This window comes from Castor canadensis, chromosome 16, assembly GCF_047511655.1.
Source record: "Castor canadensis chromosome 16, mCasCan1.hap1v2, whole genome shotgun sequence".
Lineage (NCBI taxonomy): Eukaryota > Metazoa > Chordata > Mammalia > Rodentia > Castoridae > Castor > Castor canadensis.
Window position 1 is genome coordinate 14,579,646 of NC_133401.1, and position 19,349 is coordinate 14,598,994.

At 54.8% G+C, this 19,349-nt stretch overlaps 2 protein-coding genes across 8 annotated transcripts in view; both read left to right on the forward strand.

The window, feature by feature from the left end:
* The first annotated feature begins 197 nt into the window (after positions 1–197).
* Positions 198–8,713, forward strand: Tmem145 (transmembrane protein 145). Of its 4 annotated transcripts, none has more exons than XM_020172075.2 (15): positions 198–371; positions 1,102–1,176; positions 1,282–1,359; positions 1,442–1,528; positions 1,625–1,726; positions 1,826–1,910; positions 2,022–2,093; positions 2,202–2,270; positions 2,622–2,702; positions 2,799–2,877; positions 3,010–3,103; positions 3,775–3,947; positions 5,047–5,167; positions 7,248–7,454; positions 7,950–8,713. In XM_020172075.2, exons 1-15 carry the CDS (start codon positions 252–254, stop codon positions 8,196–8,198), a joined length of 1,692 nt encoding a protein of 563 aa, XP_020027664.1. In that variant the 5' UTR covers positions 198–251; the 3' UTR covers positions 8,199–8,713. The 4 variants fall into 4 exon arrangements, with proteins under 4 accessions (XP_020027664.1, XP_073913390.1, XP_073913388.1 ...); XM_074057289.1 differs by having other exon boundaries at positions 8,410–8,712; XM_074057287.1 differs by having other exon boundaries at positions 7,248–7,835; positions 7,950–8,051.
* Positions 8,714–9,130: 417 nt separating this feature from the next.
* Megf8 (multiple EGF like domains 8) overlaps positions 9,131–19,349 on the forward strand; it is a 45,619-nt gene continuing 35,400 nt past the window's right edge. For 2 of the 4 annotated variants that reach the window (XM_020172111.2, XM_074057285.1), the window contains exons 1-6: positions 9,132–10,106; positions 16,286–16,449; positions 16,626–16,832; positions 17,480–17,660; positions 17,742–17,830; positions 18,368–18,783. In XM_020172111.2, coding sequence (XP_020027700.2) covers positions 9,926–10,106; positions 16,286–16,449; positions 16,626–16,832; positions 17,480–17,660; positions 17,742–17,830; positions 18,368–18,783 — 1,238 coding nt within the window. In that variant the 5' untranslated portion in view covers positions 9,132–9,925. Of the gene's footprint in view, positions 10,107–16,285; positions 16,450–16,625; positions 16,833–17,479; positions 17,661–17,741; positions 17,831–18,367; positions 18,784–19,349 lie in introns of all 4 variants that reach the window. The other 2 variants (XM_074057284.1, XM_074057286.1) reach the window with 2 other exon arrangements.

Sequence of the window (19,349 nt, forward strand, 5' to 3'; positions counted from 1 at the left end):
TTTAGACACGGGAAGAATGTCCCAGAGGAGAGGATTGGAGGTGGGGCTGGGTGACAAAGGATCAGAAAGGGACGTCCTTTCTCAGGTGAGGAGGGCAGGGGCCAGTTTGGGCCACCTTGGAGGAAGGGGAGGGGATCGCTGCTCCCAGCGGCCCCTTTAATCGGGGGCGCGCGCTGGCCGGCCCGCGCGCTCTCGCCTGTGTCGCGGGCCCGAGCGGGAGCCGGAGCGGAGCACGGGCCGAAGCCGGCGGAATGGAGCCCCCGCGAGCGCCCGCGCTGCGCCGCCTGCTGCCACCGCTGCTGCTCCTGCTGCTGCCACTGCCCCCCCGTGCCCGGGCCAAGTACGTGCGGGGCAACCTCAGCTCCAAGGAGGTGAGTCCCCCCGACCCCTCCCCTGCAGCCGCCGGGCGGTGGGGACCAGAGAGGAGAGGATGGCGCCCCGCCCCCTGCCGCCCCTCCCGGGAGGACCTGCGAGCAGCGCGGGCCTGGGGCCTGGGCGATGGGAGGACTGGGCCAGGATCAAGGCTGCAGGGCCGTGGGGTTGAGGCAAGACTTGGGGGTTGCATTAGGGACGTTGAGCTCAGAGCTGGGTGGGGAAGGGGCGGTGGGAGAGTCGGAGTTGGGGCGGGGGTGCGCCGAGGTGGTGCTGAAAGGGACAGCACCCCTCACTCCGCAGAGAGTCAGTTCACCACACCACCGGCGCGCTCAGGGCCGGGACGGTTCGGAAGATTCCCCTGCACCGGGCGTTCTCTGGGACCACCGTGGGGCCGGGGTGTGTGCGTGTAACTGGGGGAATGCGGGTGGGTGGGAAGGTGGGCGCGACAGAGGGCGAGGATGTGCACTTGGCCTTCGAGGGTCTTTCTCAGGGTGCTTGGGAAGTGGGGGGGTGAGTAGAGGAAATTTGGTGGGGGGACTGTGAGAGAGGAAATCAAGGTGTCAGGAATCCTGGATCCACCGTGAAGGGATCTGGAAAGAATTTTGGAAGCGACTTGCGGTATTTAGGAGGCCAGGTACCTGAGGGCAGGGAAGAAAAGTTGGGGGTCTATGGAGTTGAGAGTTCTCAAAGGACTCAGGATAGGGTCTGATTGGGTCCCTTTGCCAGGACTGGGTGTTCCTGACAAGATTTTGTTTCCTCTCGGATTATGGTCGGCTGGACTTCCGCTTCCGTTATCCCGAGGTAAGTCTCCCCCAGCCACTCACCAAGCTCAGGCTGGACACTCCAAGGCAAGGCCTCTCCAGCTCCTGTACCACCCCCCCAACCCCCAAACCTCTGGGTCTGCAGGCCAAGTGCTGTCAGAACATCCTTCTCTATTTCGACGACCCATCCCAGTGGCCAGCAGTGTACAAGGCAAGGGACAAGGTGAGGGATGTGAGGAGGGTGAAGGGGGAGGGGCAGAAGGTCATGGCTGGCCAGGGAGTGACCCTGTCCCTGCCTTCTCCAGGACTGCCTGGCCAAGGAATCAGTGATCAGGCCGGAGAACAACCAGGTCATCAACCTCACCACCCAGTATGCCTGGTCAGGCTGTCAGGTGCGGGGGGGGGGGGGGGGGGGGAGTGGGCAGGTGCTGAAGGTCAAGGGCCTGGAGGCGTACAGTATAGGCTTCAACCTTCTGGCTCCTCCCCAGGTGGTGTCAGAGGAGGGAACCCGCTACCTGAGCTGCTCCAGTGGCCGCAGCTTCCGCTCTGTTCGTGAAAGGTGGTGGTACATCGCTCTCAGCAAGTGTGGGGTAAGGGGCTGGGGCAGCCACCTGGGCCTTCTCCTCTTTGCCTTCCTGCTGACTCCCTACCTGCCCAGAAGCTCCCTTAGGTCCCCCTACTCCCCACAGGGAGATGGGCTGCAGTTGGAGTATGAAATGGTCCTCACCAATGGCAAGTCCTTCTGGACACGACACTTCTCTGCTGATGAGTTTGGTGAGCACCTATCTGGGGAACAGGAGCCAGGATCTTCATGGGAGTTCAGAACAGGTGTCTGCTGAGAGACCCCCACTCAAAGAGCCCTCTCCTCCTTCCACCAAATCTCAGGGATCCTGGAGACAGATGTGACCTTCCTCCTCATCTTTATCCTCATCTTCTTCCTCTCCTGTTACTTTGGATGTGAGTCCAGCACATGTGTGTGTAGGGGGGTAGGAAATATAAGGGAGGCAGGGTGGAGAAATTGGCTGTCTTCTGTGTGAGAACAGCCTTTCCCCGCCACCTTCCTAGATTTGTTGAAAGGTCGGCAGTTGCTCCATACGACTTATAAAATGTTCATGGCTGCAGCAGGAGTGGAGGGTGAGGTCTGGAGTGATCCAGCTTTTCACTTCTAAAGAAAGAGGGCTGGGTCTGGGTCTGAGGGAAGAAGGGCTGGGGCCCAGACCCCTGAGTCCTTGGAGAGAAGGGGATGGGATCTGGACTCCTGAGTATGAGGGAGGAGGGGCTGGGGCCCTAGATCCCTGGGTGTGGGGGAGGAGGAGCTAAGGGTCTTCGACTTCAGCGTCTCCTAGCAGGTTGGTAGGAGTAGATGGTCTGGAGTCCTGAGAGGGGTGGTGGAGGGTTTGGCTCATATAGATCACAGTGTTAGAAGACAGTGATGTCCCAAAGCTAGTTTCTGGCCTTTCCTCTCTTTGCCCACCCTCGCTCCAGTTCTGAGTCTCCTGTTTTTCTGCATCTACTGGGGTCAGTATGCCAGTGACGGCATTGGCAATGAGAGTGTAAAGATCTTAGGTGAGAATGAAGTGGTGCCAGGGGAGGCAGAGCCCTGGGCTCAGGTCTGGTGTCCTCTCTGGGCCATTTCTGAGCAGTGGTCTTCTCCCTTCCCAGCCAAGCTGCTCTTCTCCTCCAGCTTCCTCGTCTTCCTGCTCATGCTTATCCTTCTGGGGAAGGGATTCACAGTGACACGGTGCCCGGGCAGGGAGTGCTTGCGGGGTGGCTGGGTTGGGAAGCAGGGCAGGAGGGTGGGGGTGGGGAGTGGAACCCCACCTCCTCCCTGACGGCCCTCACCCTGCTATCTCCCCTCATGGCCTGCTGCCAGGGGCCGCATCAGCCACTCCGGCTCTGTGAAGTTGTCTGTGTACATGACCCTGTACACCCTCACCCACGTGGTGCTGCTCATCTATGAGGCTGAAGTGAGTCCCTGCGGCCCCTACCAGGCCTTCCTCCTCCTTACCCTGTCTGCTGTCCTTCCCCTTGGAGCACCTTCCTCCCTCCCTCTCTCCCACTCTGAGAGTTTCCGCCTTTCCATCTGTCTCTCAGTGATTCCTCTCCTGTTCATTATCTCTGAGTAGCTCTCTTCCGCCTCCCTGTCTCTCACTGTCTGTCATATTTAAGCTCCATGTCAACGAGTTCAGGAGTCCTGCAGACCTGGTTCCACTCAAGCACTCCTTCTTTCTAGCTGGCTGACCTTGGGTGGTGACCCCATTTTTGGATCTGTCTTCTCTGAAAATCAGGAGTATGTGACCCACCCTGAGGGCTCCTCTGAGACCTTATGTTACCTGGGTGGCTGTGGCCAAAGGGCCTCTCTCTTAGCCTTGGTTTTCTGCTTTGTAAAGTGGGGTGATTAAAGCCTCCCTCGCTGAGCTACTCACAGAAAGGCTCACACATGGGGATGTTCAGCTCATGCTGTGCACAGTAGCACAATAGTTTCCTATCCTTTTCACTCTGTGTCTATGTGCTTCTATTTCCATCCTGACCCCCATGCTGTTCCTGTCCTCACCCAGTGCCTCTCCTCCCTGGGTGCCCAGGGGTGGGGTCCTGGGCAGGAGGCCGGGCTATGATCAGTTCTCTTCCATGGGTTCAGTTCTTCGATCCAGGCCAGGTACTGTACACATATGAGTCTCCAGCGGGCTATGGGCTCATCGGGCTGCAGGTGGCGGCCTACGTGTGGTTCTGCTATGCAGTGCTGGTCTCCCTGCGCCACTTCCCGGAGAAGCAGCCCTTTTATGTGCCCTTCTTTGCTGCCTACACCCTCTGGTGAGATGTGGTACACCCCCAACCTGTTTCTGCTCCCCATCTCAGGCCCTCTGCAGTAAGGAAGGCAGGCTTTCAAGTCACCCAGAATTTGCCACTTCCTTACTTCATGACCTTGAAAAAATTTAATCTCCCAAAGTAAAAAGATGTGAAAGTTAATGAGTTTGGGGGCTGGAAGCATGGCTCAAGTGGTAGAGCACCTGCCTTGCAAATGCAAAGCCCTGAGTTCAAACTCCAGTGTTGCCAAAAACTAAAAAAAAACCAAAAAATAAATAAAAATGACTTTCAGTGGCCAGGCCTGATGGCAGATGCCTATAATTCCAGCTACTTAGGGGGACTGAAGTCTGAGATTAAACCAGGCAAAAGCTCAAGACCCTACCTGAAAAACAAACTAATGCAAAAGGATTGGGGGCATCGCTGAAGTGGTAAAGAGCTTGCTAAGCACGAGACTCTGAGTTCAAACAAAAGAAAGAAAGAAAAAGACTTTCAGAGAATGCTTACCATAAAACAAGGTTGTTGGTAGGATCTCCTGCAAAGGTTGATTTTGAGTATGTACAGGGCAATCTAAAAATGTTCAATAAGAACTATAGTTTTTATCATTTAACAACATAACAGTAAAATAGGCAGATTTCGAGCCACACTGCCTGGGCTCAGATTCCAGCTTTAAAGCTCATAAACCGTGTGATCTCAGACAAGTCCATTAACTTCTGTTTGCGTTGGTTTTCTCACCTGTGAATGAGCCTACACCTGCCTCATCAGACTCACTGTGAGTTACATGAGGTTGTATGTGTGAAATGCTCAGAAAGAGGCCAGGCATGCAGTAAGTCCTTGATCACTGTGATTTATTAATTCAGTCAAGAACATCTACTGAGTTCCGATCAGATGCCAGAATTTGGGGTGGGGTGAGCTGAGTTAAATTCAACCTATTCTTGCCCTCTAGCATTTCCCAGGTCCTTTCAACCTCTGGCTTTCTAAGGTCACACTGGTTGCCCTCCAGTTTAGGACTTGCCTGGAGCCTTGTGTGCACATGGCAAGGGAGGTAGGGTGTAAGACAGGGTTGGAGGGAAGGGCAGTCTCTATCCATCCAATACCTCCCTTGCAGGTTTTTTGCGGTTCCCATCATGGCTCTGATTGCCAATTTTGGGATCCCCAAGTGGGCCCGGGAGAAGATTGTCAATGGCTTCCAGTTGGGGATCCACTTGTATGCTCACGGTGTGTTCTTGGTAAGGATGGGCATTCAGGTGGGTGGGAAGCTGAAGGGTGGAGGATACAATTCCACCTCCATCTCCCTTTTCTGAACATCCTTTCTGAGCTCTTAGGCTACATACTTTTTATTTTTCCCTTAGTCACTGAGAAGGTTCTTACTGACAGCCTGCTGGGTACTCTACTCAGTCCCTCAGAAGAGGGTAACTCTTCTTTTCTCTCCCATTATGTGTCCTGGTTTCTTCCCCCAACCTCACACTTTCTTGGCTTCTCCATTCCTATTTCCATTCTTTTGTTTTGTTTTTGAGACAGGGCCTAGTAAAAGAGCCAGATTGGCCTTGAACTGGCAAATCTCCCTGCCCAGTCTCCCAAGTGCTGGGACTACAGGCATGTAGCACCACACCTGGCCCCATTTCCATTCTTGACCCTGTGCCCTCAGACTTTCACATTTTGTTTCCCCACTGCCCTCCCAATTCCTTGGTCTCTACTCTACCCCTCCCCCCACCCCCATTCTCCTATCACAGGCCATTGTTCAGGAAGAAGAAGCTGGGACCAGACCAGACTGGGGCTTCTGGGGTCTAGATCTAGACATGAAGAGGGTCTCGGCACCAAGTCTTTTCTTGGTCCTGGTTCACACCCTATTCTGACTTTCTCAGCGACAGTTCTCATTCATTCATTAATTCATCCATCCATCAATTGTTCAATGGGCAGCTGTCCGGAACCACCTTTCTTCCTAGGAACATCCATGTGCATTTATCCTTGATCTCTTGTTCAGTTGTTAGAGCAGCCCCAGGGGAGAATGGTAGCAGTCATTGCACCCATTATACAGAGAGAGGAAGCAAAGACCCAGAGAGGGCAGATGATCTGCCAGGACTTCATGGGCTTTGGTGGCAGGGCAGACACTCTGACTTCTGCTCTTCTTTGGCAGATCACGTTTCACATAAGGAAGAGCTGCAAAGGGTATCACAAAAGATCCCACTGAGGGTTCCAGCTTTTAGCCCCAGGGATCCACAATGTGCCTGTGTAGATAATGCATTCAGCTGCCCAGGAGCAGGGTCAGACTGTCATCCTCTGCCTCAGAGCCTGAATTAGCTATAGACTCACTTGCCTTCCCTGGTTGGCCTATCTTGAAGTGCTGCAGGAAGTCAGAAAGGGATAGAAAGAAAAGAAACACTGAGAACCCACCATGTACCAGGCTCTGCACCAGCGGTTTTCATTTCTACCCTCTCATCTTTCCAGATAGGCACTATAATCCCTTTTGGTAGTGAGGCTCAGGTTGTTTAATCAACATGCCCCAGATCCCACACTTAGAAAGGGCGCCAAGAGGTGCTATGCAAGCTCAGGATGCCAAATGCAGTACCCTTGCTGTTACTTCACCTTCGGCCAGCTTCCTTCCTAAAAATGCGCAGCTTAGCTCAGCACAGCTGTTTCTGGCGTCCCACTGCTCACAGGTTTCACCTCCTCTTACATGCATTTAGCACAACGTGAGAGAACCTGTGCTGAGCTGCTTGGGGGTTGTGATGGAATCACACTTAACCCATGCCCTGTGACCTACCAGAGATATCCTCCCATTCAACTAGTATTTATTGAAGGCTTATTTGTGCCTGACACTGCTCTAAAAGGTACTAGGGATTCAACAGGGAAGAGAAGAGTCAAGTCTCTGCCTCCATGGAGCTATCAAATGAACTTTCTGTTTTATGAGAATATTTTGTAATCCGTGTTTTCCAATAGGGTGGCTAATGAGCACTTGAATGTGGGTAGGGTAGTGTGACTGAGAAACTAAAATTTTAATTTTGATTAAATTTAACCTCCATGTGGCTAGTGGCTATCATACCGGTCAGAATAGGACAGGAATCTCAATCAATCAGTGATTTCCCCAGTGATCAGAGTTCTGATGGAGGAAGCATGAGCAATATTAGAGGCGTGCTGAGGGGAAAGGTCAAAACCCTAGCCCAGAAGAGGCGCCTAATCCAGTCTGCAGGGAAGTGGGCGACAGGAGGTCAAGTGGAGGGGAATCTTTAGGTCTCCTAAATTTATGGCAATAGCCCAGGCCCTAGATGATGCTTCTCCAACCTGGGTCTGACCCTTTCTTTGCCTCAGATCATGACCCGTCCATCTGCGGCCAACAAGAACTTCCCGTACCACGTGCGCACGTCGCAGATCGCCTCGGCCGGGGCACCGGGACCCGGAGGGAGCCAGTCGAGTGACAAGGCCTTCCCGCAGCACGTCTATGGGAACGTGACGTTCATCAGCGACTCGGTGCCCAACTTCACGGAGCTCTTCTCCATCCCCCCGCCCACCTCCTCCGTAAGCCCCGCGGCCCCGGCGCCCGAGGAGCTGCTGGCGCCGCCCCTGGAGTACCTGACCCCGCTCCCGGCCCCGCCGCCGCCCCCGGCCCCCGCGCCCCGGCGCCTGAGCCCGGCCCCTGCCTTCCGTATGCCCCGTGTCCCAACACCGCGCCGCGACCGTCCCCCGGCGCCCGCGCCCACCCTGCCGGATTGGGTCCTGGCGCTATTGCGCACGCCCCCGCGGACGCCCCGCGCTGTGCCCCCGCCGCCTGCCTTCCGCGGCTCTCCCCCAGCTCCCCGGCCGCCGCGGGAGTTTGCCCGGCGCAGCCCGACGCCTCCCCTTGAGTACCTGGCTCCGCTGCCCAGGCGCCCCGCCACCCACTCCTTCCCTGACTGACACGTGCGTCCATACTTAGGGTGGTGGGGGTTCTCTAGGGGGAGGGGGACGGGACTTCGGGGCCGCATCTGCCCCCCGAGGGTCCTAGACGACCTCTGACCGTGACCCCCCTCCCAGGCCGGGAAGCAGGTGGAGGAGACAGCGGTAGCGGCGGCGGCGGCCCCGAGGGGCCGCGTGGTGACCATGGCCGAGTCGGGCGCAGCCTCCCCACCCCCTCCCGCTCGGTTCCCCAAGGCGGCTGACTCGGGCTGGGATGGCCCGACGCCGCCCTACCAGCCGCTTGTGCCCCAGACGGCGGCGCCACACACCGGCTTCACCGAATACTTCAGCATGCACACGGCCGGGGGCCCCGCACCCCCGGTCTGAGCACCCCTGCCCGCCCCAACCCTGTGGGCCAAGCACCGGGCCCCGGCTGGGCTCCGGACGCCCCACTGTCCCGACCCCAGGGCTTGGCCATCCTAGGTCTTCCCGCCCCTTCCCACCCCGCGCGCCCAGGTGGGGCGCGCTGCGTCCCGCCCCTCTGCCCTCTTGTGCCAAACGGTCCCGCGGGAGCCGCTCTCCCCGTCCCCTCCCTTAGCCCCTGCCCCGAATGGCGCCGGATTCTGGGCTCCCGCTGTTCCGTGATCTCCGCCCCCCTGGTCCCCTCCGAGACCTCTGACCCCGCCGGACTCCGGAACACCCGAGATGATCGCCGGGACCCTGCCTATGACTCTCCAGGACTCCGCGACCCCGAGCCACTGCTCCCGGGATGGATATTGTGAAGCTGGTCTCGACTCTGAAACCCTCCCTCGGATCTGTGACCTCGGACCTGTGCTCTGTCTGCCCCTATCTGCGCTCCGGGCCTTCCCTCGGATCCCTGGCAGAAAGACATTTTGTCTTCTTGCCAAAATAAAGAGGATTCGTTGAGTTTTTAATCTATAACACCGCTTCTTTTACATCTTGATGCTCAGCGACGGGGTTGAGCAAGAACTTGTTTCAGACCCAAGATCTCAATGTGTCCATCTGTGAAATGACACTTTGGGACCGGAGGCAAGGGCCTGTACAACCTGACTTTTATGCGGACCCAGAATCTCGGAGCACAGAAGATATCAATCATCTAGCAGAGCCCTCTATTACACCCCTCCTTTATTTTCACCTTCCCTTTCCCAGTCAGAGATAGGGGCGCCCTCCAGTGGTACGTGCTTTGCTCACTCCATTTTGGGTCACCATCTTAGCACTGCGCATGCACGAATCACCCTCCCTCCGGGCCCCCCCACCCCTTGCCCAAGGAGATCGTCACTGCGCATGCGGCTGGGGACAGATGGGCGGGGAAGTTTCCGGAAGGCTCTCCGTGCGAGGAGTGGGGTTGGGTGCTCCGCATACCTCCCAGGGCCGCTCTGTCCTGCCGTTCTGCAGCTTCTCGCCTCCTCTCCGCCAGTTCTTCCACAGCGTCTGCGTGGCTCCCGCCCCGTTGCCTTACCAGCGGGTCTTCCCCCGGGCCGCTCTGGCCCGGGAGTCCCCTAGTCTCTCTGGTCTGGCCCATCAGGCTCTGGAGGGAGGCGCGGGTGGGTGAGCAAAGGGTGTGCGCCTATGGGATCCAGGCCCAAGACCCTGAAGCCAGACTCCGCCCCCGGCACTCGCTCGCGCCCCGCCCCCGCCTGGAGGGGTCTCCCAGGGACCAGCTGGGCCTGGCCGGTCCCGGCCCGTCCTCTCTATGGAGGCCTCTGCCGGGTCGTAAAGCCCTTCGTCCCTGGGGACCCACCCAGCTATAACGTCTGTTTTGGCCTGCCGCGGTCCGAGTCTAACTGCTGGAAGCCGTCTATGGGGTCAGCCCCCTATGGGGGTCCGTGTCTATAGGGGACCCCTACGGTCCCTAGGGTTGGCCCCATCTATGACGACCTCATATACAAGGCCTTCCATGGGTCTCTAGAGCCCGCCCCTCGGCTTCCAGAGCCGTTCTCTTGGCAGGGACAGCGTCTCCGGGACCTCCTGGGTCTACAAGGCCATGCTACGCCTGTAGAGGTCGCATTTACAGGGCCTCAAGCCTTTAGAGGGTCCTCTCCGGGTCTCTGCGGCCCCTCCTGCCTCTCTCAGGGTCAGTGCGGGCGGTGGCGATGGCCTCGGGCCGGATTCTGGCTCTGGCCTTGGCCGTGGCTGTGCTGGGGCCGCTGTCCTTCAGGGCCCTGGCGGGGGACTGCAAGGGGCAGCGGCAGGTGCTACGGGAGGCGCCAGGCTTCGTGACGGATGGTGCGGGCAACTACAGCGTCAATGGCAACTGCGAGTGGCTTATTGAGGGTGAGTGGGGCCTCGTGGGTCACTCGCTTATTTGCTAGTTCATTCATTTGCACATTCATCCACTCAGCATGTTCCCAGAGCCCAGCTGTAGGCCGGGGCTTTGATTCTAAACTGTTGGACGCCCAGGGTTGCAACCAACCTGGGCCCTCCTCCTGCGAGGGCAGGAAGTCTGTGGGGGAGATGTGTGCAAACTCTGATAGACAGTTGCAAACCAGGAGCATCAGCCGGGAGTGATGGCACACATCTGTAATTCCAGCACGCCAGGGTCAGAGGGAGGAACTCCAGTTCCATGCCAGCCTGGGCTACATAGTGAGACCCTGTTTCAAAAAACAAGCGAGCAAACAAACCAGGAATGTCAGTGAGCAGTATTCTCAGTAATTGTTAAAAAGCAAAACAAAACAAAATCAGGCTACCAGTCCAATCACCTGGCGTAGAATTCAGCCTCTCCTTCGTATCAGCTTTGTAACTTTGAGCAGGTGAATTTCTTTCTGAGACAGCTTCCCATACTCCAAATGGGAATAGCAATAATATTCAACTCCCAGGGTTATTGAAATTAAATGCTTGATGCCTAACACATAGTAAATGTTCAGTAAATGGCAATGTTATTGTGGTGGTTTATTTTTTTGGTAGTGCTGGGGTTTGAACTCAGACCTTCACAGGTGTTCTACCACTTGAGCCACTCCCCCAGCCCTTTTTTTGTGCTGGTTATTCTCAAGACAGGGTCTCGTGAACTATTTGCTCAGGCTGACTTCGAACCATGATCCTCCCGATCTCTTCCTCCTGAGTAACTAGGATTACAGGTGTGAGCCACTGGTGTCCAGCTATTGTGGTTATGTTTAAAGTCCTTTGGTAAAAGCATTTTTTTCAGTCATTCATGTGCCAGACATTTGTATTTGTCACCAAGACATAGCAGAAGACGAAAGCCCCAGCAGTCCCTGGTGACTCGGCTTGGAGTCCAGTGGGGGAGACAAACATTAACAGACAGTGACAACCCAGGGTGGTCTGTGATGGAGGAACCCATGGGCCTAGGAGAGTCAAGAGGACTTGACCTGCCAGAGGGGAGAGCGAGAGGCTTCCTGGATTAGCTGTCAGTGAGGAGACCTAAGGGACCAATAGGAATCAGCCAAGAGGGGGCAGAAGAGCATTCCAGGAAGAGGGGACAGAGGATGTGCTGGTGCACATCTGTAAGGCTCAGGAGGGGAGAGTGGGAGGATCCAGATTCCAGGCCAGCTCAGTCAAAAAGTTAGGTAGATCCCATCTCAGCCAACAAGCTGCACGTAGTGTTGCCCGCCTGTGATCCCAGCTACGAGGGAGGAATGGTGGGAGGCTTATGTTCTGAGTATGACCCAGGCAAAAACCAAGACCCTATCTGAAAAACAACTAAAGCAAAAGGGACTGGGGGCACGGCTCATGTGTACATGCCTGCCTAGCAAGCATGGGTCCCTGAGTTGAAACCTCTGTCCTGCCCCCCGCCCCCCCCAAAAAAAAACAAAAGAGAGAACAGTCTGTATAAAGGCTCCAGCCCTACCCTTATGGGCCCCCAGTCAATAGGGGAGGCTCATGCACTCCCAAGGACTGGGGAAGCCCTGAGAAGACCCACTCGTCTGGGGTCTGGCTGAGACGGCATGAGTAAGAAGGAGCTGAAGGGCACTCCAGCAAGGAGAACAGCCCATGCGAAAGCCTGGAGGCAGAAGGGCAGGATGGCCTTAGCAAGTAGAAATTCAGTGTGTTAAATCATAGAGTGCAAGAGATATCAGTGAGCCAAAGGATGTAGGAGTCTGTAATTTCGAAGGCGGTAGGAAAGGTGAAGAGAAGTCCAGGACAGTGGTTGGAAAAGTCCAGAAAGGCCTCCCAGGGCAATAGATGTGGGAACTGACCTCCAAGAAGAGGTGGGAGGTCATGGGCAAAGGCCTGAGGTGTGACAAGGCCTACATCATGCAGGGCTTCCCTTGGCAGACTGTGGAGTGTGGTCTTTACTGGGGGTACTGGGGAGCTATAGAAGGGTATTGAGCAGGGTAAGTACATGATCTGGTTTATGTTTTCGAAGATCTCTCCGGATACTTTGTGGGGAAAGCATGAAGGCATGTGTCTTGGGGTAAATGTGTCTATCTACCTGTCCCCAACTTAGAAGCCATTCCTGTCAGGCTGTGAGATGAGAATGGAATGGAATTACCTAATGGGGGATGGTTATAAATCATTCTCTGACCTTGAAGAGTCTCAGATTGGTTGGGGAATGGTGGGGCTGGACCTGACATTCAGCTGCCAGTGTGCTCAGAGACCATGCTCAAGGATGAGGCACAGAGAGGTATAGGGTTCGGTCTAGGTAAGTGAGAGGAATCTGCTGGAAGGCACAGAGGAGGAGCTACTGACGTGGGGTTCTGAAGCATGTGTAGGAGTTTTCTGAGTTTGAAAAGGTAACAGCCTCTATGAAGACATGAGGGAGGCTGGTGCATCTCAGGATCCTGGTCTGAGTTTTTCTGGTCTAGTTGGTCACCTCCAGAGGTGAGGAGGGAGGGAGCCAGAAGCTGGGGAGGATGGGTTTTGAACATCACACTGAGCAGCTTGGCAATCTCTTGGGGATACTGGGGAGGGAGCACTGAATGATTTTGAACAGGAGTGGGACATTACTCTTAGCTGATTGGAGGGCAGTCTGGAGATTTGGTGTACTGGTCTCTCAGGAGAAAATGAGTTGTGAGCTGTGAGCTAAGGGGAGGATGAAAGACAAGAATTTAGGGTGATGTTTGTGGAGTTTCACAAGTGAGATTTGGGGACCAACAGACTGGATATTGGTGTGAGAGAGGTGTTGGGAAGATCTTTATCTCTGATCCTTCTCAATGCCTATCACATCTAAGAACAGACATTTCCCTCCATCAGTTAAAAAATAAGCAACCAGGCCAGGTGTGGTGGCGCATGCTTATAATCCCAGCTACCCAGGAGGTGGAGGTAGTAAGATTGAGGTCCAAGGCCGGCTGGGGGTGTGGCTGAAGTGATGGATGAAAGGAAGGAGGGAAGGAAGGATGGAAAGAAGGAAGGAGAAAAGCAGCCAACCCACCTACTTTTTGTTGTCCTTGTTTTTTTCAGACAGGGTCTCACTATGTAGCCCAGGCTGGCCTCAAACTCAGATCCTCTTGCCTCCCCAGTCCTGAGTACTAGGATTACAGGCATGCACCCATTTACTTTATTCCATATTCAGACTTTCTCTAGTCCCAGCTTCCTTACATCCTCCTGTGTAAGATCATCTTCTGAGCAGGGGCGGGAGTGGTTTGAGATCAGATTTCTTTCTGGAATGGTGTGGGGGTTGAGTGGAAACAGGAAACCTTGAATTTAGGGAGGAACTTGGGGAAGGCAGATGGTGAGGCAGCGGCCTCCAGCAGACACTTGACAAAGATGTACTTGTGAGTGCAGAAATAGCGCTGCATGATTTGGACAAGACTGGTGAGATTCTGGGAGGTCTGAATGGTTCTTGTGCATTCCCCAGACCAAGGGCAGGATCAGTACGGGGTGTCCCAGGGCTTTGGTCGGAGCCTGAGTGAGGGCTGCGAGCTTCAGTAGACTTTTGTACATTTCTTAGTTTTGTCATCCAGCACTGGCTGAGCCTTGCTCAGCACCGGGCCTCGTGCTGGCCAGTGGCAGGGAGGGAATTAGGCCCAGGCCTAGGCCCTGCCCAGTGGGCCCCCTAGACTGCAGTAGAACACACTTGGGCACATATGGTCTGGGCCTAGAGGAATGAACATTATAAGGGTTAGGACTTCCTAACCCTTCTAGAGGCCATCAGGGTGGGCTTCCCGGAAGAGGAGGAGAATTTTATTGGCAGGAAGGAAAGATGTGCTCCAGATCGAGGAAGGAGCTTATGCTAAGGCCCAGTTCCCCGTAAAGCTACACACAGTGGGCTAATGTCAGATAAGGTCAGAATCCAAACACCTGGTTAGGGAGCTGGATTTTTCTCCTAGGGTGGTAGAACATTCTGGCAGAGGGACAGGGTGAGATGTCAAGTTGGGAAGATAACTCAGGAACTCATGTTAGGGCAAGACTGAAGGCCAAGCCTGGAAGGGGGCTGGATCAGTGGTTCTGCTGCGAGAAGACAAGGACAGAGTCTGGGCAGGATGCATTACCAAGCACCCAGCTCTGGGCAGGCAAGTTAGAGTCACCATTTGGTTGAATGTTCGGTGGGAAAATTGTCCCCATTTTACAGTCAAGGAAATTGAGAGGCCCAGATTGTCCAGGGAACTGGCCGGCGATCATACAGCCCAAGAGAGTGGTAGAGGATCATCTCCAGGATCCAGATGAGTGTGCTGATGGTCACCGGGGAAGAGCTGGTTCAGGGTCCTCCAGCGGGACAGGGCAGAGCTGGAACCCAGGTCTCCTAGTTTCTTAGCCCAGATGACTCCTCTGAGCTCCGCAGTGATCTCATGGAGCCCTCTAGTGTGGGAGGTGGGATGAGAGAAACTTCTGGAATCAGGATCTGGCACAGAGCAAGAATAGGGACTGTGTTAAGCTCTTACTGCTATGTGCTAGGCCCTGTTGTAAGCACTTTATGGGCATTATCGCCTCTTACACAGTCACGGTCAGATGTCAGCGGAATCTCACCTGTGCTGGATGTCCCAGGAATGCCTTCAAAGGCTGGGCATTGAAGCTGACTGCCAGCTGGAAGCTCAACTGGGGCTGAGGCCAGAACACCTATGTGTGGCCTCTCCATGTGGCTCTGGCTTTTCAGAGCATGACAGCTGTGTTCTGAGAGGGAACTGTCTGTGAGGCCCAGGTGAGAGCTGGAAGCTTCTTATTTCCTAGCCTCAGAGTCCAGAAAGTCACTTCTGCTGCTTTTTATTGGTCAAGCAAGTCACTAAAGCAGTTAAGTCCCAGATACAAGGGGCAGGAAATTAGTTCTCATCTTTATTGTAATATATTATTGTTATATGCACATAACGCATGTATATATAATGGTAATATGTTACGATTTTATAACATACATAAAATATTTTTGAGGCGGTCTCATTATGTAGTTCAGGCTGTCTGAACTTCCATTTCAGCTTCTCTAGTGCTGTGATCACTTGTGTGAGTCACCGTGCCCCAGCTTTAACTCTCACCTGTAAATGCAAAAGTGCCCTAAAGAGATGGTTCTTAGGTTGGGCATGGTAGTGCAAGTCCATAATCCCAGCTACTTGGGAGGTGAAGGTAGGAGGATCATGGTTTGAGGCCAGCCTAGGCAAGAAAAAAGTTATCAAAACCCTGTCTCCAAAATCAAGCCAGGTGTGGTGGTACACATCTGTAATCCCAGCTACTTGGGAGACAGAGGTAAGAAGATTATGGTCTGAGGCCAGCCCTCAGCAAAAGCATCAGACCTTATGTGAAAAATAAGCTACAGCCAAAAGGACTGAGCGTGTGACTCAAGTGTAGAACACCTGCCTAACAAGCATGAGGCTCTGAGTTTAATCCCCAGTACCAAAAGCTTGTTTTTTTGCAGTGCTGGGGATGGGTCCCAGGGCCTACACTTGCTAGGGAAGCACTCCAGCACTGAACTGTACCCCTCGCACTGACTGAAGAAGTTTAGGTTCACCCCAGTGCTATTGTACCCCCACTTTACAGGTGAGGAAACTGAGTCAGAGAGGGTAGATGAGTTGCCCGAGGTCACTTAGCTAGTAGCTCTTCAGTGGCAGAGCCAAGGTTTGAGCCCAGGCACTTTAGCTCTTGGAGCCTGTGCCTGTAGCCACTGTAGTGGAAAGACAGCAGCTGTGATCCTCTTGTTAAGATTTGGGTCTTTGCTCAGGGGGAGGCAGCAGGACTTCCTTGAGTGCTGTGTTCAGCTTTGCCTGGGAAAGTCTCTTGCCTCTGCTAGGGCCTGGGCCAGGACCCTTAGGCCAGGGCAAGTCTGAGGCTGGTGCACAGACAGGATAAATAAGGGATCAGGGATGCTGTGCAGCTCTGGAACCTCTAGAAAGGGCTCCTCTTTCCGCGTCAGGTTCCTGGTCTGAATGGTGGGGGTGTTCTGTCTGATGGCACTGGGATCCCTGCTCTGGGCTCCTGTCTCTCTGGCTGTCACAGCTGACTTCCCTGGGCCATAAACCCAGGAGCCACTTTGAGCCTTCCCACTACCTGAAGCAGGGCGCTCTGTCTGTGGCTGGCTGAATGGAGGCGAGGGGAAGGTGCACACTTGAACGTGGCCCTTCTGTGTTCATCCCCAGCCCCGAGCCCCCAGCACCGGATCCTGCTGGACTTGCTCTTCCTGGACACAGAGTGCGCGTACGACTACCTGTTTGTGTATGACGGGGACTCCCCGCAGGGCCCGCTGCTGGCCAGTCTGAGTGGGAGCGCCAGGCCTCCACCCATCGAAGCCTCCTCGGGCAAGGTTTGGGGACAGGCTGTGGGGCTGTGGCTGGAGGACCTGGGGGCATGGAGGAGAGGGAGATGAAAGGGTCAGTCAGAGGGTGTCCAAGAAGAACACAGACGGGGAAGGGTCCCCTGAGGATGAGCTGTGCTCTGGGGCCAGCCTACCCTCCGTGCCCAGCCTCCTTGTTTCTGCAGATGCTGCTTCACCTCTTCAGCGATGCCAACTACAACCTTCTGGGTTTCAATGCCTCCTTTCGCTTCTCCCTCTGTCCCGGGGGCTGCCGGAGCCACGGGCAGTGCCGGCCCCCAGGGGTGTGTGCCTGTGAGCCAGGCTGGGGTGGCCCTGACTGCGGCCTGCAGGAATGCTCGGCTTACTGCGGTAGCCATGGCACCTGCGCCTCGGTGAGCTGGTGCCCAGTGTGCCCCTCGGTCCCTGATCTTTTACTACTCCTGGCTCACCACCCCTCCCCCTCCCAGTGCCACCCAGTCCTCTCTCCTTCCAGATCTCACCCCTACCTGTGACTCCAGTCCTCTCCACCTCTACCTACCGACTCTCCTCCTGCCTTGGCCTCATCCACATCCCTCCTTGGGAGCACTGCCTTCCCTCCTGCTAGGCTCAGCTCCCTCCTCCCAGCTGGCTACTTGTTTGGCCATGACTTCTGTCCTTTCACTGCTGACTTTGCACCTGAGGATCTGCATCTCACTTTGAGTCTTCCCTGCCTTAATTTCTCAGATCTGAGCTCTTTTAGCCTGGGCTAAACATGGAGGTCTCCTATCTCTCTTCTGTCTTTCCTGCTTTCTCAGTGGGTCTTGCCTTTTCTCTGTTGGTCTACCTCTGCCTCCTGGTTTTGTCTGTGTCCCCTGTCTCCTGCTTTTTGTCTGTCTGACCATCTGTCTTTCCTTTTGCCTCTCTGTCTCTTTCTTTTCATGTTTTTTCCCTTCTTGTCTGTCTCATTCCTTTCTGCCCTGTTTGTTCCCCACTGGCTGTTTCTCCTTGTGTTCCCGCCCTGTCTCTGACACTTTCCCTGCCTTTATGCTCTCTTCCTCAGCCCCTGGGACCTTGCCGCTGTGAGCCTGGCTTCCTGGGCCACGCCTGTGACCTGCACTTGTGGGAGAACCAGGGGGCTGGCTGGTGGCACAATGTGAGTGCCGGAGACCCTGCTTTCTCTGCCCGTATTGGAGCAGCCGGTGCCTTCCTGTCCCCACCGGGGCTGCTGGCTGTTTTTGGAGGTGAGCAGCTGGGGTGAGTGTGAGAGGTACGAAGGCATGGCAGCCTGTGGCCAGGGCTTGAGACCATCCACCCCTCCGTAGGCCAGGACCTCAACAAGGCCCTGGGTGACCTTGTCCTGTACAACTTCTCTGCCAACACCTGGGAATGCTGGGATCTCAGTCCTGCCCCGGTATGTATCTCTCCTCTGCCCTGGCTGGGGGAGCCTGTCACTTGCCAGGTCCAGCCAAGGTCCCCTCAAAGCAGCCCCTCTGCCCCATACTGCCTTCAGCCCCCGACAGCTTGATAAACCTGCTTCTCCCAGTTTCTACCTTTGCTCTTCTTGTCTTTTTTCTCTTGCTTCTTTTTTCTCTCTTTCTGCATCCTGCCTTTTTTCATGTGTGTCCATGTCTCTCGGTCTGCCTCTGTGTTTGTCTTGTTCCTATTCTTTTGTTCCATCTTGGTGTCCACGTATTCATCTATTTCTCCCTCTCTGCTTTTCTTTCACTTCTGTTTCTTCTTTCCTCTCTTACTGTGTTTCTTTCTCTCACTTTGTTTTTATTTACACATTTCCGTCTTTTTGTGCCTGACTCCTTTTCTCTGTGTATCTCTGTTCTCTTTGTCTCACTATCTGTTCATCTTTCTGTCTCTGCATCTGTCTGTCTGTCTGTCTGTCTCTGTCACCATCTATTTCCCTCCTCATCTCTGTTTCCTTGTCTCTTTCACACAGGCCGCCCGTCACTCCCATGTGGCCATAGCCTGGGATGGCTCTCTGGTGCTGATGGGTGGTGAGCTGGCAGATGGCTCGCTCACCAACGATGTGTGGGCCTTTAGCCCATTGGGCAGGGGTTACTGGAAGCTTCTGGCACCAGCTACTTCCAGCTCCTCAGGGCCCCCAGGCCTGGCAGGTCATGCGGCTGCTCTGGTAGATGACATCTGGCTCTATGTGTCCGGTGGCCGCACTCAGCACGACCTCTTCTCCTCTGGCCTTTTCCGTTTCCGCCTTGACAGTACCAGTGGGGGCTACTGGGAGCAGGTGGTTCCAGCAGGTGGGAGACCCCCTGCTGCCACTGGCCACTCCATGGTGTTCCATGCGCCCTCCCGTGCCCTGCTGGTCCATGGTGGACACCGGCCTTCCACTGCCCGGTGAGTGGCCTTCCCCACACCCATGTTCCTTAGTGTCAGGCTGACCCAACACTCCAGGAAGCTTAGCTTTAAGAAGTCTTTAGGGCTGGACATAGTGGTGTACACCTGTAATCCTGGCTATTCAGGAGGCAGAGATAGGAAGATTGTGGTCTGAGGCCAGCCTAGGCAAAAGTGTGAGACCCTATCTGAAAAACAAACTAAAAACATAAGGGTTGGAGGTGTGGCTCAAGTGGTAGAGCACTTGCCTAGCAAGTCCAAGGCCCTGAGTTTAGTCTCCAGTGGCATCAAAAAAAAAAAAAAAAAAGACTTCAGCCACTAACAGACTCCCGTAGTCATTCAGTCACTTTTTCCTTTCTGTATTCATTCATCCATGTGTTCATTCATTTACTCACTCTCCTACACACTGTCTGATCCTTGATTCAGTCTTTGGCTACACATTCCCATCCATTTATTCATGGAGCCCCTGCCTCATGTCCAGCCTTGACTAGATTTTGCAGATAACCCAAACATCAGTCAGACCTGGATCCTGCCCACAGCAAATGTTTAGTTAGGAAGGGACATCAACC